Genomic DNA, 25000 nt, shown 5'->3' with positions numbered 1-25000 from the left:
CCGGCTTTCCACTGATGCCAAATGTTTCTTTATATAAAAGGTGCGTTGCTGACTGTATAATAAGCTCAACTCGCTTCCCACGTGGCTCAGTGGTAAAGAATTCACCTGCCAGTGCAGGAGATGTGGGTTCGATTCCTGGGTCAGGAAGATGCCCTGAATTGTGCCAACTCACTCCAGTACTCTTGCCTGGAAAATTCCATGGATAAAGGAGCTTGGTGCGCTACAGTCCATGAGGTCCCAAGAGTCAGATGAGACTGAACATACTAACAACAACTATCTAACATCTATTATAAGTTATTTTTAGAGAGCCCTGCATATATTAGCTTCTTTTTTTCCATTGCTTTTGCCAGAACAACTGCTAAAAATATCGTGTGATAGATTCTACCAAGAGAATAATAGTAAAGAGATTTTAGATCCCACCATGGTTCCAATAATGACTTAACTACAATATTGTAAAGTAATTAGCCTCCAATTAAAATGAATATATTTATGAAAAAAAAAGAATAAAGTTCTAAGTTAGTCCAGATCTGAACACATTCCCTCTGAGATCTACCCCCTAAGGTGAACACAGGGACAGAAAGCAAATGACAGATTTGTTTCTCCTAAAATTACAGCACAACTCAAATGTCTAGATTGTTTATTCCAGACACTGTAAAGGGCCTTTTTAATAAGGTAGCACACCACCTGCTTTTCTATGGCTTTCAGCAATTGTGGAGGCCAAGTGCTCCAGTTCTAAATTATCAAGGTAAAGATGGCAAGGATATGTTCAACAAAGCCAACACATAGGTGGCACTTAAAAAAAGATGGCTGTTCAAGCAACCTGGGGCAGAAAAAGATAAATCAGAGAGGTATCATAGGGTCGATTTTTTTCTATGTCTGTGTTGGGACATCAGAGGATTAGACAAGGAATTTTGGAAATACAGGAGACCCAGGTTCGATCCCTGGGTCAGGAAAATTCCCTGGAGAAGGAAATGGCTACCCACTCCAGTATTCTTGCCTGGATAATTCCATGGACAGAGGAGCCTGGTGGGCTATATGGGGTTGTGAGGAGTCAGACATGACTGAGCAACTAACACTTTCACTTTACTTTTGGGAATATGGATTCAGGGTTGAAGGGATCATCAAAATGTGAAACAGTTATCTCATCAGGTTGTCTTTAAATATAGTTCTCCAGAAAAAGCTTATCTGTGATTGTGCTTAGTCACTCAGTAGTGTTCAACTCTTTGCAACCCCATGGACCATTGCCTGCCAGGCTCCTCTGTCCGTGAGAATTCTCCAGGTGAGAATACTGGAGTGGGTTGCCATGCCCTTCTCCAGAGGATCTTCCCAACCCAGGGATGAACACAGATCTCCCACTCTGCAGGAGGATTCTTTACTGTCTGAGCCACCAGGGAAGCGCTCATCTGGGATTATCTTCATGCAATTTCTTGCTTTCAGGAGGTGGTAGAAATCAAATATATAAATGGAATCTGACTATTAGCTTCAGTCTTTACAAAATCACTATTTTAATGTCCTATAGATTCTTGTAGAGAATCTGTTCGTTTGGTAGCTTTTAATTATGCAGTTGTTTAATAGTTTCACTATTCAGCTGAATGTACCTGCACTTCCTCTTGTCCACATGCTGGATAATACTTAGAGAAGATAATTCTGGGTAATCCAATTAGATAATGACACTCTCTCATTTGTAGTTGAAAATATCTTAGATTTATACACACACATCTTAAATGTAGATTGCCTCTTTTTAAGATTAAATGAGATCTAAAAAAAACCTAAACAGAAATCAGGAAAAGACTGTCCTAAGCACGGTTATAGGGAAGAGAACATAAGAAAAGATGACAGGAGCTCTGAAAAACAGCAAAGAGAGACCACTTTTTAAAATAATGAAGATGAAATAAACTGTTAAAAAATTAAGTCCCCCAAATTTTTTAAATTACTTTTCTTTAGGTGTGTCATACAATCTAAACTATGTTATTGCTTGTGTTGCTTTAAAGCATCAAAAAAAATAAGAATAGAAATAGGATATAAGCTGAGTCGGAAAAGTGCTGCTCCCCTTGTGGAGCCAAGCCCACGAGCCCCTAGCACTCTGTCTTCAATTCAAGGACATAAACAAGAAAAACTATTACAGATGTCAGAATAAAACATAAAGGTAATATCTGTGGGAATTTAGTCTCCAACTCGGAGAAGGCAATGGCACCCCACTCCAGTACTCTTGCCTGGAAAATCCCATGGACAGAGGAGTCTGGTAGGCTGTAGTCCATGGGGTCGCTAAGAGTCAGGCACGACTGAGCAACTTCACTTTCACTTTTCACTTTCATGCATTGGAGAAGGAAATGGAAACCCACTCCAGTGTTCTTGCCTGGAGAATCCCAGGGACGGGGGAGCCTGGTGGGCTGCCATCTATGAGGTCGCACAGAGTCAGACACGACTGAAGCGACTTAGCAGCAGCAGCAGCAGCAGTCTCCAACTGGTGATAACTGGTGAGTTCAGTGTGTACAATTTGTATTTTCAACTTTGGTTGGTCAGAGAAGTGATTTGTTTCATTCATTGTAGTTTCAATGATTTGTTCTGTTTATTCTAATCATCCAGTCCCATCAATTCATGGCAAATAGATGGGGAAACAATGGAAACACTGACAGACTTTATTTTCTTGGGCTCCAAAATCACTGCAGATGGTGACTGCAGCCATGAAATTAAAAGACATTTGCTCCTTGGAAGAAAAGCTATGACAAACACTAGACAGCATATTAAAAAGCAGAGAAATTACTTTGCTGACAAAGGTTCATATAGTCAAAGCTATGGTTTTTCCAGGAGTCATGAATGGATGTGAGAGTTGGACCATAAAGAAGATTGAGCACCAAAGAACTGATGATTTTGAACTGTGGTGTTGGAGAAGACTCTTGAGAGTCTCTTGGACTGCAAGGAGATCAAAGCAGTCAATACTAAAGGAGATCAGTCCTGAATATTCATTGGAAGGATTGATGCTGAAGGTGAAGCTCCAATACTTTGGCCACCTGATGTGAAGAGCCGACTCATTAGAAAAGACCATGATCCTGGGAAAGATGGAAGGTGGAAGGAGAAGGGAATGACAGAGGACGAGATGGTTCGATAGCATCACTGACTCAATAGACATGAGTTTGAGCAAGTTCCGGGGCTGGTGAAGGACAGGGAAACCTGTTGTCCTGCAGTCCATGGGGTCACAAAGAGTTGAACACAACTGAGTGACAGAACAACAATAACAATAATTCTACTCCAGTCATTAAAGGAAAGGAAAAATCTAGAAAAGTGTCCCTTTCTGGTTCATCTTTCATGCTGAACAACCTGGAATGACCTGCACAGTTCATGGAACTCAAGTTGTTTCTTGGCATTTTGCCACTGTTTAAGGCATTCTCTGAATCTCAAAGGAATGCTCCTTTTTCCTAGCTACAGGTAATTATCCCATAAACTCAGCTCAACTAGTACCTCCTCCAGGAGGTCCTCCTTGACTTCCATCTCCTCCCTCCCTATAGGTGTCTCTCCTTGGTACTCCCCAGCCCCCTCTCTATCACGGTTCTTACCAGTTGTGCTATAATTGTCTGGTTACTGCTCTGTGCCCATCCCCCCATTAAAAGGTAAACTTTGTGAAGGCCATGACTGTGCTGTTTTCTTAACCTTCATTTTATCTCCTCACTTCCCAGGCAAGAATACTAGAGAGTGTAGTGTAGCCATTCCTTTCTCCAGGGGATCTTCCCGACCCAGGGATTGAACTCGCATCTCTTGCATCTCCTGTACTGGCAGATGGATTCTTTACTACTGAGCCACCTGGGAAGCCAATTATTACCTCCACTAGTAGGAAAACAAAATGGCTCTGACTGTGTAAATTGAGATGAGAAAATACAAGAGGGAAGGACATAACTAAAAACCTCACTTCGGTGAAGAGCACAGGCATCAGAATGAAGGAAGGAACACCAGAGCTGAAAGTCCTTCTTATATTTGTCCACAAAATATTACCTTTTTGACTATATCATCTTCTTGCCTTTATTTTCCTTCTAGTTTACATAAGGTGGGCAATAGGGTGATAAACTTAAAACAGGAACAAAGCTGAAGTATTAAAAGTGTCTGATGATTTCATTGATTACTATTAATAGACAAAGAAATTTACTCTTCCACTCAAGTTATACTCTATGTTAATACACAGTAAAGAAAACATGAAAATTCCAAAAGAGCAAGGTTAATGGTGTGAACTACTTACGCCATCAACCATATCAGTAAAGAAAAGATGTTACAGACATCAAGCCATCACATGACAGCCACCTGGAGGGAGAGTCCTGAGGAAACTCAGAATGAAAACAAAGAATGCCTGCCATCCAGCTGTCAACCGCCGCAGTCATGCCAGACTCTGCACTCAGGAAACTCAGGACGAGGGAACACAGGATACTGGCCCCAGATAGCTGAGGTGCATCTTAAAGGAATGACTGCAATAAGCCCAGACTTTGCATCTTCCCTGGTGGCTCAGACGGTAAAGCATCTGCCCGAAATGCGGGAGACCTGGGTTTGATCCCTGGGTTGGGAAGTTCCCCTGGAGAAGGAAATGGCAACACACTCCAATACTCTTGCTGGAAAATCCCATGGACAGAGGAGCCTGGTAGGTTACGGTCCATGGGGTCACAAAGAGTCAGACACGACTGAGCGATTTCACTTTCCTTTCCTTTTCCTATACACAGAAAAGGGCTGATTTCATTAACTTGAGATGTCTGGTTTTCCTTAATTATCAATAATCTTTTGATGTTCTGGCTCCCTGCCCTTTGTTCCAAAAACTCCCATACATCCTGGCTCTTCAAAGCAGTCCCTCAGAGTGATCTGAGACTTCTGTTTCCGGGGCTCAAAGTCCTGAGAAAGTCTGCCTGATAAAACATAATTCTCAGCTTTATGGTTGTGCGTTTTTTTTCTTTGAGTTGACAATGGGCTCCACTGGATTTATTAAAACAGCAAAGTGCAAAGAAATCTGGTGAATAAGTATAAGGATAAAAGGCCAATGTTATAAGCCAAGATGGTCCTATATTTTATATATCATAGAGTTACAAATACAAGGGCAAATCTATTTAACTAGTATGAAGAACATATGAGGCTTCCCAGGTGGCACATTAGTCAAGAAACTCCCCTGTCAATGCAGGAGACACAAGAGATGCAGGTTCAATCCCTGGGTCAGGAAGATTCCCTGGAGAAGGAAACGACAACCTGTTCCAGTAATCTTGCCTAGGAAATCCCATGGACAGAGGAGCCTGGTGGGCTACAGTCCATGGGGTTGCAAAGAGTCAGATACAACTGAGCACAAAGGATACCAGAGAGATACCTTTGTTATAAACTGATATGATCTAAAATTTGACAAGGTAGTTAATTTAGTACCTCATGAATGAAAAGGAAAAAAAAAAATAGACAAAACAAAGAGATTTGTTTTTTTGGCTGGAATTCCTTAGGACTCGAAATGAATATAGAGAGAAATATTTTTCAAAGTCTCTCAGAATATTTCTTAAAATATTCAGTCACCAGTTGCTTTAGATGGGGTGGAATTGAGGAGAATGTTGCCTGTACTTAGTTCAGTTATGTGGTATTGTGAAAGGCAATTAAAATATATGGTGCCAAATGAAGCAGAAAAAAAATTTTAAATGAGAATTTAACAGTAATTTTTAGGGAAAGTAATAAATCATTTTAAAAAGAAATAATTCAATTTGAACATCTTTCTCAGGGACAGAAGAATAACAGAGCAGTTTTCTGTACCTGAAGCATAAATTCAAGTGGTAAGATACACCCATTATCAGTCATTTGACAAATATCTGCTGAGTTTCTATTGCTTTCTGTCCCTGGAGACACAGAAATAAATAAGCAATGTTTCTTCTTCTTAAACAGCTCGTAATCAGGCAACTTCAGTAAAGCTATAGGGCATGTGTGCCAAGTCATTCAATCTTGTCTGACTCTTTGTGATTCCATGGACTGTAGCCCGCCAGGCTCCTCTGTCCACAGGATTCTCCATGCAAGGATACTGGAGTGGCCTGCATGCCCTCCTTCAAGGGATTTTCCCAACCCAGGGATCAAACCCACTTCTCTTACACCTCCTGCATTGGCAGGCAGGCTATTTACCGCTAGTGCCACCTGGGAAAGTAGATGGCTTAAGCCTTTCTGGGGGAAAAGAATAAAAGATACATGGACTACTTTGAGAACACTTGTGATTCATCCCTGAGGCAAGAAGATAAACACCAATAAACTCTCCAAATAGGGGGGAAAGTACCTGTATTTAGGACTGAAAACAGGGTAGTCCTCACATTGAGATTTAGATTTTTTTACAGTCATGGAATTTATCACTGTCAGATACACCCTCTATGAAGAGCATGGACAGCATGCACATTAATATACAGCATGAAACTGGTCTTCAAAAATATCATAGATAATTTCATGACTCAAGAAGTATAGAATTCAACCAGGAAAGATGCTGTATCAGATCGAATGCTTGCTGACAGAGGGAAACTCACTCAAAATGTGAAGATAATAGGAAACGATGACAGAGTCCATTAGCTTCTCAGATTGATCATGATAATATCAAAGTCCATGGGCTGAAGTATTCTGTAGCATTATGCTTTACCAAAGAAAATGGATAGGTTCAGGAAATCTAGAGAGAATTGTTGATCTTGACAAATTTTTTTAAAGAGTTTACTTGTGGCCAGGCTTATTAAATATAAATAACTCCTGAGAAAGACAACTGTAAGTGACAAAGAATTGGATATAGGACTCCATGTGAAACTGATGAAAATGAAAACTTTCATGAAATATTTCTAAAATGAAGGAAGACATAGCAAAAGCTAAACTATGCTCTTTAGATTTCAGACATGGAGGGCCAAAAAGGAAATCGAAGACTGTCAAGGTCAGTTTGGTCATCCCAAAAGTATCAGTGTCCAAAGAGCCTGACCAGGCCGTCAGAGTCACATTGCTGTTAGCAAATCTAGGCTGTGACACCAGTTCTTCACAGAGCCTGTTCAGGGCACTGGTATTAATACCACCAGAGCCCGTGTGTTCTTGTTTTGCTGTAGACAAAGGCGCCACAGTCTATGGACACCCAACTCTGTGACCAGGTAAGAGACTTGGTTGTTCACACTTCCTTGTGTTCAAAATTAACTTTCCCTACCCTCATCCCTGAGGCAACACCCCAACAACACATAGTTTCAAGTGTTCTCACTGCCATTTTGCTTAAATGAATGCACCAATAATTAAACAGGTAACTTTTCAACAACTTTGATAAAACTATAATAAAATCAAACAAAATGAGAACCTCACAATTCTTAATACTACATCTTCTAATTCATTTCCTCTTTCAGAGAATATAAAGTCCAACAGCGGAAAGGAATTTATTTTCTCCTGTATAGCTGAAGTACTTATATATCTTTTTTATGGAGTTGTAAATTCTGCCCCCTCTCCTCCTCCTCATCTTTCTTTCTCCTCCTGCCCTCACCTCTCCAGGCTCCCAACATATACCTTCAACTTGAGAGGCAAATGCGGCGTGAAAACGGTGAGACCCAAGAGGGAAGAGCTTTTTCTCTGGAGTCTCACAATAGATAAGTGAATTTTCCGAGTTATTCATTAAACCTCTAGAGATATAAATAGAATAGTGAAGAGCAGCTATGAGCTATGACATCCTCTTGCGCTCAATCAGTAAGAACTTCATAACTCACTTGAGACTGGCAAGTTCCATATAATACATGAATATAAAGGCTTGGGAAGAATGTCAATAGCTCCCTCCGCCTACAGATTGTGAAAAAGTACCTCATGGGAGTATAATAGATTAATTCCAAAGTTGCTGAGTTTAGATGGATAAATAAATAGAACAAAACACCAAGGTACACACAGACCAAAGTCAAGGGTGCATCTTCTACTTACATATTCTATACATGTGCGATACGCTTTAGGATTACGAGCAGAAGCGTTGTATATATAGCACTTAGTTGTATTTTAAAATAATTTTTTAAAAACCAAGCTTTTAGAACATTTGACAGTCATTTTGTCTTATCTTCCCCTAATATACCCTGGAGAAGGAAACCCACTCCAGTATTCTTGCCTGGAAATCCCCATCAACAGAGGAGCCTGGCAGGCTACAGTCCATGGGATCACAAAGAGCTGGACACGACTGAGTGACTTCACTTTCCCTAATATAAGAAGGCTCATAAAAAATATCTGTGGGATTTCCTTGGTGATCCAGTAGTTAAGAATCTGCCCTGCAATGCAGGTGACCCAGGTTCGATCCCTGGTCAGGGAAAGAAGATTCCCACAGGATGCAACGGGGATTCTACGTGCTGCCAAGGAAGACCCAGTGTAGCCAAATAAATAAGACTGCATTTCAAAAAATTATTTCATAGAAAGAAAATATTTTTGGCTAATATTCTAGGCACTTTCAGATTGCCTGGACCAACGACACAGAAAAAAATCATCGGAACAAAGTGTAGAATCACCACCAAAACCGTCAGCTCCAGGAAAAGGGAAAGCGGTAATCTATCCTCTTTCACTCCGTTAGTGAGTGTATTTAAATTGTAGAATGTAGCTGCTCCCAAGACTTCCACATAGCTTGTCTCTGTCATATTACAAATCAAAGGTTAGGAATCATACCCTAGACACTTGGAAGAGTTAATAGGCTTCCAAAACTCATGCCTTGCAGATTTTATGGCACAAGGATCAGAAGGTACAGATTTATTTTTCTCATGTTCCCTTTGGCTCATCTTCCTTAGGTGATATATTTCTTTCTACTCCCAGAGCCACTTTTCTCTTTCTCTTTGAAATTTATATTAAACCAATCAGTATTTTAAAATGGCATTTCCCTTTGTGTGCATAAAAAAATTACAAGGTTCACATGAGTGAATCACTTTAAAAGTGTCTTATAATTACAGTGTAGATGATTTTGATGATAATTTGATTCATTTAAACTGTATTTAACATGAGTGCAATATCTCTCACATTCAATTTTACTTCTCAAAATTGACATGTGGAGAATTAAATAGATTATCTAGATATACTGAAATCAAGGTTTAGAGGTTTGGTCAGCTTTTAAAAGAAAAAACATATATGAGGAAGACCCTTTGAGGATACATTAGCTATTTTAGCCACATAGATACCTTAAGTATTTTTATGGTATCTGGCTGGTATAGCTGTGCAGCTAGCCGCTTCCCTATTTAATGCACGTTCCTCCTGATATTATATCCTTAATAACCATTTTTTAAAACATGCCATTTGGTCCTAGATTGAGAAGTAGCTTCTCTTCTTTGGTTTAATCCTCCATTCTATTAAGTACAATTCATGGGCTTTTGGTTGCTATATTCTATTTTGAGTTCTTTGATTTAAAATGTTGTATGTCTTTCTCCATCTCTTATTATTACTGGGTTTCTGCAGGGGAAAATTGCTCATTGTTTAGGGGTTCTGTCTTAGTAACTTTGAAGTTTGGTACCACTCAATCTGATTATCATGCTATCCATGTCACTGTTGAAATGCACAACATTGCAAGGCTAGGAAAATGTTAAGGTTTATTTTACGGTTATACCAGCTTGTTAATTAATGGCTTTTTTAGTAAAAGCATGATCTAGTAATTAAGAGCAAAGGCCTTGGGATTAAAACCAGATTAAATGTTGGACTTGTTGTGGCTAAGTAGTAATCTTGAGCAATTTCCTCATCTATAAAATGGAGATAATAAGAGTGCCTTCTTCATAGCACATATTAGAAAATAAGGAAAGGCAAGGCATACGAGGCATTTAGCATCTTGCTTGCCATTGTACTAATCATTATTTGCTAATATTATCACTACTGGTAACACAATGTATGTTATCATTCAGAAGTTAGTTCCATGATTTACATATATGTATATTATCACATATTTTATAACTGTATCAGATGTCAAAGTCATCATTTACCACACTGTTCAGTGCCTTCTTGAAGTTATTAACACTACATGTATATGCACATATATATATATATTCACACACACACTGGAATGTACAAATGTATGTATGAATTTTTCCTACTGAATCCATATACACACTGTTTTAACAACTTTAAATTCTAGAATTAGAAAGTCAAACTAACTACGAGCTTCACATTTCTAATACTTCCTCCATCTTCCTCCATCATCTGAAATGACGTCTCATGTCAGATAAAATAAAAATCCAATAGATAAAAAGAATTTGTTTTGCCATTTAGCCAAGATATACAAATATATTTTTTTATGGAATTGTCAAGTTTACCCCTTCACTGCTAACTCCCATGATTACCAATATTTGATAAATGTTTACAACAGTTCTGTGAGAATGGTATCCAGGTTCAGTATCAACTTCTTAGAAAATTAAAATGTATGTTCACATGGAATGAACTTAAGTTTCCAAAACTGAGGTACATACCGGCATTCAAAAAAGGTAGGTTATCTTTTCTGCTCACACTTTCTGGGGCTGAACATTCACAAACCAATGCACACTAGGAAGGAAAAAGAAGAAAGAAAACGTATTTGAACACGATCAAGTAAGGAATGAGATTCTCTTAAAACATGAGGCCATACACACAGTTTCAAAAAGTTTTGAACAAGACATTTTTGAAAAACTATTTTGAGCTGTACCTTTATGATGAACCTAGTTTAACTTGTGATTATTTACTTACATATAATATGACTTTATTATGCAATTATAGACTACATTTCAGTTAGAGTTAAAGACTTCTTAGGAGAGAAAATTTGTACTTTCTTTGTAGAAAAGAACTCTCCCTAACACGCTAGAAATAGGTTCCCATTACAGCAAATCCCCTATGAGAAGGTGAATGGCTTTGTATTTCTGTCACCTGGGTGGGTCGATTTTCGATCAATAAAAAGCAAATTATTTTCTAGCTTTTAAGTAAAGGTAACTGTAAATAAAGGAGAAAATATATTGTAGCATCTAATTTTACAATGCAAAAGGAGACTTTCTGTCTCTGGCAAAAGATACAAACACTTGCTCATAAAGGATGAGGGTACTTTATAAACAAGCTGATGTCCGATTTATGAATAAGTAATTTATACACATGCCAATCTAGAGATAATAGATGATCTATTAACCCATGATAAATAGACTCAGCTCATGATCCTTTACAGAATAGACACTGCTCTGGACAGGAGACAGGAGAGACAGGGAGAGACACAGAAACCTACCTCCCTTCCTCCTTCAGGGACTGGCCCTGCTTTGAGATTCACAGCCACAGAGGTTCATGATAGCAAAGTGTAGGTCTCTCAAGTATTTTGAGAAGGGACACAAATAATTTAAGACATTGATTTAAATGTTACTTTCTGTATTCTTAAAGTCTACTACTCATTCCTCTATCATAACATTCATCACATTACTCAGGAAATTTCCAGATGGAGAAAAATGTGCTTTCCTAAAATTTTTAGTGCTTATATTGAGATCCCACTAAAAGAATGAATAACTGCAAAGAATTCTTAAAATTTAGTGTGATTTAGATCATTTTACAACAAACCAGAAGTCAGAGGTGATTACTTTTTTTAACGCACAGGTATTTTGTATATGCACTTTCCAAATCACCACAGCAATTTGCAAGGATCCTTCGACACATTTAAAATTCTTTATTTCTCCTATTTACAATATTTTCTCTACTTCTTTCAGCCTACATAGGGCTGGCTGTTAAAGTAATTTTTGGTAAACATTATATTCATCATATCAGTGTTTGGTTCTGGAATGTATAATGGTTATTTACTGTCCAATCAAATTCAATATTCTCAGACTGGTCCTCAAATACTTTCATGCTTTGTCCCTGCGTCCTTCCACATAATAACTAGATACACAGCTCTAAATCATCTTCCTTTCCAAAAGAATATCATCATCTACAACATAACTTATAGGGATGGTTTAGATTAAACCTTTTTAGTGAAGAAGTCCATAATTCCCAGAAACCAGGCTATTATCCTGAGAAACTGCTTCTGTTTTATGGAGGCAGTCCTGCCTCTTTGAAATCAAAGATACCTTTCTCTTTCCAAATAAAGGCCTGCTTCATTTCACCAAATGAATACAGACATATGACTTTTATATATTTATATCTTCCACCCACACTGGAAAACCAATATTGAGGACATTTTAAACTAATATTCTTATTTTGCAATGTTACTGTATTTTAAAGTTCTACTACTCAGAATCCCCTCAAGATTTAAACCCATTGAACATAAACAGAAAGTAATAAGCACTTAACAAACTAACATTTTCATATTTGGACTCTGGTTATTGCTTTCTTCAATTGCTTCCTGAAGTGTACACTTTGTGTCACTATTTAGATGGAAAGTTCTACAGGCCAAGAACCTTATTTATTTCCTTAAGCTATATTTAATTTTTTTTTTTTACATTGACTTTAGAGTCACTGTTACACTGTGCTAGTTGCTACAGAGAATGCAAAGATGGAAATGAGGTGGAAATTGTGCTTAAGAAGGTTCATCTATTTATACTGTTCATTGCTATTATGATGATGGATATTTGCAACATTATACATTTGCATGATGTGCACTCACAATGTAATGACTCTACATTTGTGATTCTGAGCAGGAATAGCAAAACATCACATGCTTTTTTACCAGATGTAGCACCATAACCCTATTGATTGTGATTAATAATTTTAAAAGTATCTTTTGATGGTAAGTGTGGCCAAGCAGAAGAAACATAAGATATGTAAAATTCTTGGAGCTAAATGATTTTGACTCTCAGCTAACATATCAATTTGATACGCGTTGATACGCATTGATCTAGAAAATCAGCAATATTGTATGAACAATAATCATAAAGCTCTGTATGAATCCATCAAGACCAACACTTCATGGCTAAGTACTTTCACATCTGTTAGTTTATTTCATCAATCATGGTTCTCAAAGTTATTCTGGAGTCTCCTGGAAATTCCTGACGCCTTTTTTTTAAAGATACATTCATTTAATTTATTTTACTTTTTGGCTGGGCCATACAGTATGTGGGATCTTAGTTCCCTGATCAGGGATCGAACTCATGGCCTCTGCATTGGAAATTCAGAGTGTTAGCCACTGGACCACCAGAGAAGTCCCCCTGATAACTTTTGTCTTTGTATCCTTTGTAGCATCTAGCACAGGGAGAGAAGTCCCCCTGATAACTTCTGTCTTTGTATCCTTTGTAGCATCTAGCACAGGGAGAGAAGTCCCCCTGATAACTTCTGTCTTTGTATCCTTTGTAGCATCTAGCACAGGGTAAAGACAACTTTATTTTCAAATTAATACTAAAATATTATTTGTCTGTTTCCTTCTCTTTCTCTTATAAGCATACAGTAGAATTTTCTAGACTGTATTACCCAATCACGTGATAGCTAATGGTATGTGTACTTATATACTCTTCTGTTTTAAACATTTCCTGTTTGACTTTCTAATATGATAAATGTCTACAGATATAATTCAAATAAGTGAATTATATACAGTATAATTACGAATACAGTAAATGTCAGTAGATAAAATCCACATAAATATAAATTTCAAGAGTGTAAAACAGAAGAGCTATGCTTTTGTGATCTCATTCAGTCTCATGGCTTAAACACCATCCAAATATCATCTGGTGACCCACAAATACATAACTCCAGTTTGGACAGCCCACCTGAATTCCAGACTTGAACCTCCAGCTGCTTAGATACATATATATTTAAATATCTAAGAGGAATGTCAAATATAGCATCTCAAAATCTCCCATCGTCCTCCACCTGCTTCTCTCAGTGTTTTTGAGAAAATGGTAATTCTATTTTTTAGCTATCCTTTTCTCCTGGAGGGTGGCCACAATTCACCTTCTCCATCAGCATCACCCTAATTCAGCTCATCTGCATTTCTACCCTGAATCTTCATAATAATTGGGTTTCATTCTGCTGTCCTTGCCTCACGGTAGGCTCTACTCAAAACAGCAGCCAGAAGGTCCTCCTAAAATATGAATCAGACTTCACACCTATACACTCATCTCCTCAACTATCTTTACACGTAGCCCAGAGTCTAATAGGCTTCAAGGAAGTACACAGTCCGTCTTCCCTGCTTCATGAATCTGTCCTCAACTCCTATCACTCTCCTGCTTGACCCCTCAATTCTAGTCACACTGACCTTCTTGCTGTTCCTTCAACACAAGGAGCATCCTGCCATCTTAGGACCTCTGCTTTTGCTGCTCACTCTACCTATAATTCTTTTTCCTTTCAGAAATCCACAGTTCTTATTCCTTATTTCCTGCACATTTCAGATCAAATATCATATTACTAGTGAATCTATCCTTGACCATCCAGTTTAAAATGGCCACAGCCTAGGACTCTCTAGTCCTTTTTCCCCTATAACAAATAGCACCATCTGATCAACAACACATCGCTTATTTTTTACTTCACAAGAAGGTGGCATCTGTGCCTACTTGATGCCTACTTGGTTCACTGATGAACGTGAATGTGTGCTCAGTCACTTAGTCGTGTCTGACTCTTTGTGACCCCATGGACTGTAACCGACCAGGCTCCTCTGTCCATGGGATTCTCCAGACAAGAATACTGGAGTGGGTTGCCATGCCCTCCTCCAGGGCATCTTTCCAGTCCAGGGATGAGCCTGCATCTCCTGTGGCTCCTGCACTACAGGCAGATTCTTTATAGTTGAGCCACTGGGGAAGCCCTTGTACAGTGCTATATAGCTAAATATTGTCCCATCTAGGAGGCAATTTTGGATTTAATTTCTTCAAAGTAATATTGACTTCATTTATTCATTGATTCAGTGTCCTTCTGTCAGGCTCAGTTCTGGGCACTGAGGGTAGAAAAGAGAACAAACAGACAAACACGTTTCTCTCAGGAAGTTTAATTCTAGTGAAGAAATAAACAATACATGAGATAAATAAAAAACACATATAAGGTTGGACAGCAATAAGTACTAAAGACAAAATAACTCAGAGAAGAGAGGGTGTTTCTGGCAGGCATTGCAGTTTTAGATATGGTGGCAGAGAAGGCTTCGGTGAGAAAGTGATTTTGTATAAAGACCAGAGGAAGTGAAGGAGTGGAGCACAGATACTGGGGAAAATGCTACATGGATAGATTGAATAACAAAGTTCATCTTAAACATCTGGGATGTTTAAGGAGCAGCAAAGAAGATAATGTGGCTGGATCAAAATGGACAAAACTGAGGAGCGGAAGAGGAGGTGAAGGATGTGAAGGGGACCAACACTTGTAGGACTTCAAGTGAGGATTTGGATTTATCGGGGCTTCCCTTGTAGCTCACTCGGTCTTCTTGGAGATGAGGCCATTTGAGGAATGGCACATTCTGTATTATATTTCAGGAAATGCTCTGCTGAGAACAGACTATGCCGGTGGTGAGGATGGCAGGGAAGGAGGCTGGAGGGAGTCAGAGAGACATGCAAGAGACTACAGTAAGTCCCCTAACTGTGAACCTTCCAGTCGTGAACTTTCAAAGATGCAAACATGCATTCCATCAACATAAGCATGAATGAAACTGCAGCTTGCCCTCCGTCTCCTATTGCTGATGACCCTTCAGCTCTACCATCTCCCACCTCCTCTTGCTCCTCCAGTCAGTAACTCTTCTTGCCTGTTCACTCGATGCCAGCCCTCCTATGCCAGCCATTGTATGGTACTACTGCATTTTCCAAGGTACTGTACTGTAAGATTAAAAATGTTTTCCTTATTTGATGTTCATGTTTGTTTTTTATGTATTATTTGTGTAGAAAGTATTATAAGCTGATTACAGCACATTACGACATAGCTGATTGTGTTAGTTGGGTACCCAGGCTAACTTCGTTGGATGTATGAAAAATTGGACATATGGACATGCTCTCAGAATGGAACCTGTTCATATGTAGAGGACTTACTGTACTGCAAAAATCTAGGTGACAGACAATGTAGGTCACAGTGCCCTAAGGGGTCACAAGTTGTCAGATTCTGAATTTATTTAGAAGTCAAAATGAACAGGATTTACTGCCATATTGATTATAAGTATGAGAGGAACAAAGGATTGAAACATAACCCAAAATTAAAAAAAACCCTTTTTTTTATAAACGTAGTGTTTTATAAAACGTAGTAATATTACATGTTAGCTTTGTAAAAGGACAATGTTAGTACTTCTTTTGTGAATTTTTCTTTCTACTGTTCTGTCATGTTAACACTTTGTATTCTATTTCTGTGTTTTTATGTATCAAATAGAAGTTTGAACCAGTATAATAGGGTGAAGGACCCTATGCACAGTCTTCCTTTGATTTAAAAAAAAAAAAAAACATAATAATATGGTTTTAGGAAACAAGTAAACATATGTGAGAGGAAAGAACTTGGATTTTCATTTATAATTGTTGTCCATGCTCTGGTTGATGGGTACGATTCAGGATTAAAATATAGTATTTTACATCAAAGGTACCATTATGAACTGAATCACATTCCTCGGAATTCATATGTTGAAGTCCCAATGTTTCATGTCACTGTATTTGAAGATAAGAACTTTGTGGAATTGGTTAAATGAGGTCACAAGAGTAGGACCTTAGTGCTACAGCTCGTGTCCTTAACAAGAAGAGGAGGAGACACCAGAGCTCCCTCTTTCCCTCTATGCATGTGTGCCATGGCAAAGCCTTGTGAGGACACAGCAAGAAATCTGCAAGCAAGAGAGGATTCACCTGGAACTGAATCATCTGGCACTGTGATCCAGGACTCGGTAGCATTTCAGAACTGTGAGAAATACATTTCCGTTGTTTAAGTCATTTAGTCTATGGTATTTCATTATGGCAGCCCAAGCAGGTTCATATAGGTACTAATTTTTTATCTGCTCAGTATATATAAGGGATAACACGTGCCACTTAGTACACGACTATGGTGCAAAGAGTTGTTCCATTTCCTCTCCCACATTTGTGCAAACCAGTGAGAGGGATGTGGTTTTAGGATAACCTCAATCTCAGTTACTTTGTCTTTTCATATATTTCAGCCATTGACTAACTTCAAGATTTAAATCACTATTAGTAACAGACCATGTTAATACATTTCATAGAGATTTTGATTTAGCAAGTCTGCAAAAGGGTCCTCATATTTGAATTTCTAACAAACACTGTGATGATTCTGACCACACTTTGAAAAACACTGAGATAAAGTTCTTTCCACATAACTCTTCTAAATATCATGCAGAGTGGACCTTACAACGTGCTCTTCACGACTGTTCCTAGGGATTGCCAACAGGGTTTATAGTAACTTTATAAAAAACTTTGCAAAAGGTCAAGAATGCAGACAGGATACAGCTAAAACCAACAATGCTTGATGTGGTTAGCATTTTAGCCCACTTATGACAACTACAGGGTACGTGCTGACACTGCCACCTATTTCTGGAACAGCTCAGTTAACTCATTTTTTTAAGTTCACATTACTAAATCAGAAACATTATGTACAACTTTAGTGGGGCATATTCCTGAGTATCAGGTTCTCCATTTATGAAAAGAACATGACTCAATTTGTGCTATCCCATAATAGCAACATTGTAAAGGAGTCAAGGGGTGAGCCAGCTTTGGGAAAAAATAGAGGTGGCTGGTAATAGGTTAGGAAAATGGAAAGCAGGCTTACTTTGAAATGGGAAGTGTTTTAGCTCCTGGTCTCCATGGGTTCAGGCACAATTATCTGCCTATTTCTGCCTTTAGTTCATCCTGTTCCCCCAACACCCTCCCCACCTTCTTAACCTACAAATCCTCCCCCTCTAATCTTGACACACACAAGCATTCACGTGGTGGTGACTAATAGGAGTCTTACATAGAAGTCCAGAGTTAACAAGGGTTGAATGACAGAACCTTAGCCATAAGACAGGAATCTTAAGATGGTCTGCTGCATAATTTCAACATGGCCCTGCCATTTGCCAGCAACCTGATTCAAACATTGGACCTCACTGAAATATGTTCATGACCTGGAATACATTCTGAGGGAGAGTAGGGAGCAGAGAAGAACAAGGCTTGGGGAAGTGGTAAGACCCTAGCCTATGCAGACTAAGAACAACTTTTTTTTTTTTTAATCAGTTTAGATTTTTTTTTGTAGTGTTAATGATTTGTTAAGTGCTAGATAAGTACTGTCTTTCTCATGCTAGAGAGATGTGTAGATGTTTCCTCTGTACCAAAAATTAAAATATGCTCCCAGATAAGGGACACTAAGCCAGAAAACAGGTCACAATGGATCATGTTATTAAAAAATGCTCATTTGTGAAAAGGCAGACATTCTAATACATAAACAAATTCATGTCCCTGAGGGGGGAAAAAAGCTATTAATTTATAACTCGATCCTCTGTCCTTCAGTGAGATGGGCAACTCCCTTCCTAAATCAGGACTTTAGACTAACAATTTTGTCTCTCTATTTAAAGAAAATAAAGTGGAAAGGAAATAAAAATCCTGGACAATATTGCGGCTTTTATTCTGGACTTCAAGGAAGCTGGCACTGCCCCTCCCCCTCTAGAGTCCCTTTCTAAATTAGGACTTTAGACTAACAATTTTGTCTCTCTATTTAAAGAAAAGAAAGTAGAAAGGAAATAAAAATCCTGGATACTGACAATATTCTGGACTTCAAGGAAGCTGGCACTGCCCCTCCCCCTCTAGAGTCTTCCCGCCCATTCCCCCAGCCCATTTACCACTTCCTGCTTCTTTCTCCATCATTTACTAAGGCACAGAGTTGTTCAATCTGTCCTCCTTCACATGAAAACACAACCCAAACTCAAACTAAATCGTTTCCAAAGAGAATTTCGAGAGCAGAGAAGTGGTTACTTTTGGCAATAGGCCTCCCGGAATGTTCTGTGCATCTCACATAGGGCTAATTACTGCAGGATATAACAGCGATCAATACTTTTGTTCTAACTGAGAAGAGGCTGTGCCAACACAGACAGCCAGCTGCCGAGAGAAAGGTGTTTTGAATCGTGCGTGGCTTTGCATAGTTTCATGCACACAGGCCGTCTGTGTTGTGAGGATGAGGCACACTTAAGGTACTCCCATTCCAAAGCTGATTTCTCATTTAGCTTTTGAATAATAAGATTTCATACCCCACAGAGGTGATGGTGATCCAGGCAGCTGGCAGAGCTGATCGTTTCTAATTTAATTTGTGCAGTGAGCTGACTGGGACCCTACCTTTTGTCCCTGCACATCTGTCGTGATGTTGTCGGCTTCCCCATCCTCAATCTCCCCCATCTTCACGACACTGACTTCTATGGTGCCGACAACTTTGCCACCATCTGAGGTTCTGCAACCAAAAATAAATGAAATGAATGAAAGGTAAGACTCTTCTCTTTCCAGAAAGTATATCCAAACATGTTTGTTTCTGAAAACCACTAGCACTGCTTTTTACCTGCATCGGTTGTAATGAACAAATCTGCTTTTTTAGACATCAAAACCTGTACATCATGTTGGTGTTGTTTTTAATTTCCAAAGAAAATTAAGCATGGTAGGTGCATGGACTGTCAAAAGCTACCTCATGAAGGTAAAGTCACCTCAAGGCTTTTAGGAGTAGCCAAGACTAGGATCCATGCTCCATTTGATAACCCCATGTCCCTACAGCAGCATCAGTCATGTCTCCTCTGTACCAATCTCATGGGATACTGTCCACATCTATTACAGACACTACATCTGAATAAAACAGAAAAGAGTAAAAATAACCTTATATTCCTCTATGACCCAGCCATTGGCTATAACTTTGATTTTATGCCTTTTTCCGAATGTCATTTTTCTTTCTCAGAGACCAGTTAAAGATGATTCTCTCCCAGCAAAAATCAGAAAGTTATAGTACATACAGAGCAGAAATCAATCACTGAAGTCATTTAAGATAACCATTACTTTTTTGGATAAAGAAGCTGAGACTCAAGAAGATAGACGCATTCGTGGAAACAAAGTGGCAAAACCAGAAACCAAGGTTTGGATTCCCTTTAAGTCTGTTGACTTAAAGCAGTCTTCTCTACTTAATGAAAATGATAATTTTATATTAAGATTTTCATCATAACCACTGTTACACACATTTTATGGTTAACATCAATAATGAAAACAAAAATAAAGTTAATAACAACAATCCTTTAAGAGTCTCAAATTTATTTTCTGGGCAATAAAATATACAGAATAAATGATGGCATCATGTCATGGGAACACTGTAAGACACAATGATGGTCTTCCCTTTAAACTTATTTGGAAGATAGGCAGTTAAGTCATCCATTGGTGGGGTGCGGCTGTGGCTTCTCCCTAAGCCTAACTGACTAAAGTTAGTTACATAATCCTTCATTTTCTTTATCTAGTCATTTTTAATTTTTATTTTAAATTTTAATCTGAATATAAATGGTATATTTCAACCAATTCCTTCAAAACGTCACTATTTTATTATTAGAGGTGTCAGAAGAGGAATAGGAAGATTAGTACAGTTTACTAAAATGCTTATTAAAATAATGAATAAGTTAGGTGAAAAGGAAATCCAATTTTTACCAGATCATAAAAAGTTTTTCTCAAATATATAGAGTACAAATTTAAACACACCTTTTGAATTATGCTTCTAAGAAAACCAAATTACAAAAATTCTAGAGACCTAAACATAGGGAATGCAATAATGTAATAAAATAAAGATTATGTACATAGAAAAATAAAAGGGATTTACTTAAATAGTATATTAAGGTTCTTATTAAATGTAAAATAAAATGCTTCTTGGTGATTTTTAAATCAGTGTAAATCATAATATTAACTCAATTTTTTAATATAGAAAACTTAAGTATTTATTATAGAGAAGATGTATATGCAGATGACAGTATTATCTATGATGTTGTAAAAAAAACTATTTAAACTCCAATTCTGAGATAATTTTAACAATTAATTATATCATTTTCCCACTTGAAAATTATATAATAACCTATAAATCATGAATGTGACATTGCTGCTGCTAAGTCGCTTCAGTTGTATCCGACTCTGTGCAACCCCATGGACTGCAGCCTACCAGGCTTCTCTGTCCATGGGATTCTCCAGGCAAGAACACTGGAGTGGGTTGCCATTTCCTTCTCCAATGCATGAAAGTGGAAAGTGAAAGAAGTCAATCAGTCATGTCTGACTCTTAGCGACCCCATGGACTGCAGCCTACCAGGCTCCTCCATCCATGGGATTTTCCGGGCAACAGTACTGGAGTGGGGTGCCATTTCCTTCTCCTGAATGTGACATTATCTCTGTCCAATTATTCAGTATCTGATAGTTAAATAAAGAATTTAATAGAAGCCCTGGTACTACTCATAGATTTTTCTGGAAATCTGCAGACTCCTCCTCCCCACAATTTGATAATCAATAACAATTAAAGATACCTTTTTCTTCCCATAGGCATTGTTTAAAAATTTTGCTTAAGCAAACCACTTAATTTCTAGGAATACAAAGGTCATATATAACTTTCTGAATTTTTTCAGTGAACTAAACTAAATAATGTCATAGTGATTTGAAAAAGAGGCCAGACTTCTTACAGCCTCATTCCCAGCACTGAGTAACAAACCAATATTTGCAATAATAGGTGAAAGTCTGAATTCAGGAGTTTGAGTTGTCTGCCAGCTTCATGACCTTGGACAAGGAACTTAACCATGTGAAACTTTGTAAAATGGAGATGATAATTTTATTATAAGAACTACTACATGATTTATGTAAAGTTCTCAGCATGATGACTTACACAAGATAAGTGCTTCTTCCTTCTCCCTCTCCTCTTCATCCCAGTAGCAGTAGTAGAAGTACCAACAAAATTGCTATTGTCATTAATGTCTTTGTTGTTGTTTAGTCACTAAGTCCCGTCCGACTCTTTTGTGACCCCATGGACTGTAGCCTTCCAGGCTCCTCTGTCCATGGGATTTCCCAGGCAAGAATACTGGAATGGGTTGCCATTTCCTTCTCCATCCCTGTAGCAAGAAATACTATAATCTTTTAATATAGTCTTCGATGCCTATTTTAGTACAATTTCTGAAAAGAACTGAATTCAATTCAGAATTTTACTAAAATGGGCATCAAAGACTGTATTAAAAGATTATAGGATTGCTTGCCACACGCATCTCAAGAGTGTCTTAAGTGCTCATTAGAGATACAAAGACTTTGTAATGACAGATGACATTATAAAGTTTACATTCCTAGAAGTGCAAAAGAATACAAGTTCATACCAATTACAATGCAACTGAACTTTTCAAAGTGCTAAAGTTAGATGAAGAAGCAACACACCAAGGGATTGTGGGAATAAGCTTCCAAACTGTAGCTATATTTCAGTTCAGCTCAGTTCAGTCAGTCAGTCGTGTCCGACTCTTTGCGACCCCATGAACCGCAGCACACCAGGCCTCCCTGTCCATCACCAACTCCCAGAGTCCACCCAAACCCATGTCCATTGATCGGTGATGTAGTCCCTTTAAAAAAGTATCTGTTTACTTTTAAAATACAGGCATATCTTGTTTTACTGTGCTTTGTTTTATTGCTCTTTGCTTTTTTTGGAGCATCACAGTTATCGTGTTAGCTTTTTACAAATTGAATGTTCATGGCAACCCTACGTTGAGCTAGTCTTGGGGAAGCTAGCCATTCTTCCCCAGAGCATTTGCTCGCTGTGTTTCTGTATCATTTTAGATTAAGGAATTCTTGAGGGATTCTAAAACTTCTTTTTTTCATTTTGGATAAGGATCTCTGAGTACCCTAGAGCATGCTTCTTCATCCGAGATTTATGGGAGGCAGAGTGGTGAATCTAGGTTATAAACTGAAGAACCAAACCCAAGATACCCAAAAGCAAGGGTCATCCTGTCAGTGAACTACAATGTGAAAAGTAGAGGCAGTTTTTTATTTATCCTATAACAATTTACTACCCACAGAACATGGATATTCAACACTTGTCTTCAATCAGGCAAATCACAATCAAAATACCTATCTTATGTTTCCAAAGGCTGTTTCAAAAGCAATTTTAAAAAAAATTAGAAAATATTCATTCTTAAGTGATTAATGATGCTTTCAATTTATCACTCATTAGGTTTAGGAGGCTACTAATAATTGTGGGCATGTGTGCATGCTAAGTCGCTTCAGTTGTGTCCAACTCCTTGCTCCCCTATGGACCATAGCCTGCCAGGCTCCTCTGTCCATGGGATTTTTCAGACAAAAATACTGGAGTGGGTTGCCATGCCCTCCTCCTGGGGATCTTCCCGACCCAGGGATTGAACCTGGGTCTCCTGCACTGCAGGAGGATTCTTTACCATCTGAGCCACCTGGGAAGCCCCTCTAATAACTACTTAACCATTATTCATCATGAAAATTCTACTGAATTTTATCTAATGGAAATTTATCCTATCTGCATGGGAGATACATTGAAGAACCCAAAGACCTCTTTCCAGCTCAGTTGCTCATTAGCTATGTGACATACAACATTACCACTTAGCTCTCTGAATTTCAGTTTCCATTACTACAAAAAAAAAAACACAATTATCCGTTGAGAGCTATTATATCAGCACTAGAGTGTCTTGCCCTGAAGTGGCTGGAATTCCATCATATGATCCCATTATAGGCTATCATGGGCTGATACAGCCTTGGGGAAAATCTCAGGAAAATCCTAGCCTGTCCTCCTCACTCTCCACCTTCGCTTCCAACGTTTCCTCCAAACAAATGAAGCAAACAAAATGCATACCAAACCTAGAAAGTAACTTAACACTTCTAGCCAAATACAAGGATGAGTTTTTCTTATACAGTGTGTTAGTCATTCAGTCATGTCCGACTCTTTTTGCATGGACTGTAGTCCATCAGGCTCCTTTGTCTATGAGATTTCCTAGACGAGAATATTGGAGTGGGCAGCCATTTCCTTATCCAGGGGAATCTTCCTGACCCAGGGATCAAACCCGAGTCTCCTGCATTGCAGGCGTGTTCTTTACAGTCTGAGCCACCACAGAAGCCAGTATTCAATGTATCCATATATATTTTACTGCCATTATGACACTGCATCTTGGCATTTTCACAAAGATACAAATTTCACTGAACTAAGAAACAAAAGCAATCTTCATACACTTTCCTACAAATTTATATGGTCATAAGAACAAGATGCATTAATAAATATCTCAATCTATATGAAGAAAAAAAAAATGTCATTTCAGCCTCTTGCCAGGTCATTACCACTGCTTAATGCAGAGAGCTATAAGAGAAGTAAAAGATGAATAGTTCATGGCAGCTACATTATTTCAATCACAACATCAAGTTCCTATTTTCCTCAGCATATACACTTAAATATTTAACCATGCCAACAAGATGGAAGACAGAGAAGGGGAAATTTTCAGCAAAGCAAATCTATACTTCCTTATCACTTAGGTTTTCATGCTTAATGCATTAGTGATTAACATTTAAAATAACTCCCCTAATGCTTCCTAATGAAATATTCAACCTCACATGCTGAAGCATATAAACATTTTAGAAGACTGCAGGAAAAGGAGTGTAAAACAGTTTTCTAACAAAAGACAATTTAATGACATTTTTCCTCTCAACTTCTTTATCACCTATTGTACCATCCTTAGTAGAGCAAAAAGAAAAAAATAATACTATGGACATCTTAAACAGCAACATGCAAATAACTCCTTTATTTTGGAAATGCCACAGAGATACAAATGACTCCATAAACATCCAGGGGAAAACCATCATTAGCACTGCCAATCTCTGTGAATATAAAGTAGTCTTGGGACACTAAGCACAGGAGTCATCATCTGGGAGACACGCCTGCATTTAATCCAGCTGGATGTACAGCCGGGCAATGAAAAGCTCACCTGGACGGAAAAACAAGCAAGGCCGTAAGTAAACAAATGGAGTTAGCGAGTAAGTGGACTCAGACTAGCTTTCGAGAGAATGCATTGGGCCTCAGGGAAGTGAGAATTCTACTTAAGTATGTATGACTAAACACACCTCTCTTCTGGCTGAACTGCACACATTTCAGAAGACATATAATACTTTCAAGCTAGTACTCAAAACTTTTCAGTCATTCTTAATATCATAGCTTACACACTTTA

General features: G+C 38.3%; 1 protein-coding gene across 9 annotated transcripts in view; it reads right to left on the bottom strand.

Moving 5' to 3' along the window:
- INPP4B (inositol polyphosphate-4-phosphatase type II B) overlaps positions 1–25000 on the bottom strand; it is an 853196-nt gene that overhangs the window by 229225 nt on the left and 598971 nt on the right. For all 9 annotated transcript variants that reach the window (XM_086346584.1, XM_086346591.1, XM_086346583.1 and 6 more), the window contains 2 exons: positions 19125–19236; positions 10401–10473 (listed from right to left, as the gene is read on the bottom strand). In XM_086346584.1, the coding sequence (XP_086202710.1) occupies positions 10401–10473; positions 19125–19236 (185 nt within the window). The remainder of the gene's footprint in view (positions 1–10400; positions 10474–19124; positions 19237–25000) is intronic.

This window comes from Bos grunniens, chromosome 17, assembly GCF_055505025.1.
Source record: "Bos grunniens cultivar Pamir isolate PY7600 chromosome 17, Bosgru_T2T1.0, whole genome shotgun sequence".
NCBI classification, from domain to species: domain Eukaryota; kingdom Metazoa; phylum Chordata; class Mammalia; order Artiodactyla; family Bovidae; genus Bos; species Bos grunniens.
Note: the sequence above shows the minus strand (reverse complement) of the source record. Positions and strands in the feature narration are given on the sequence as shown.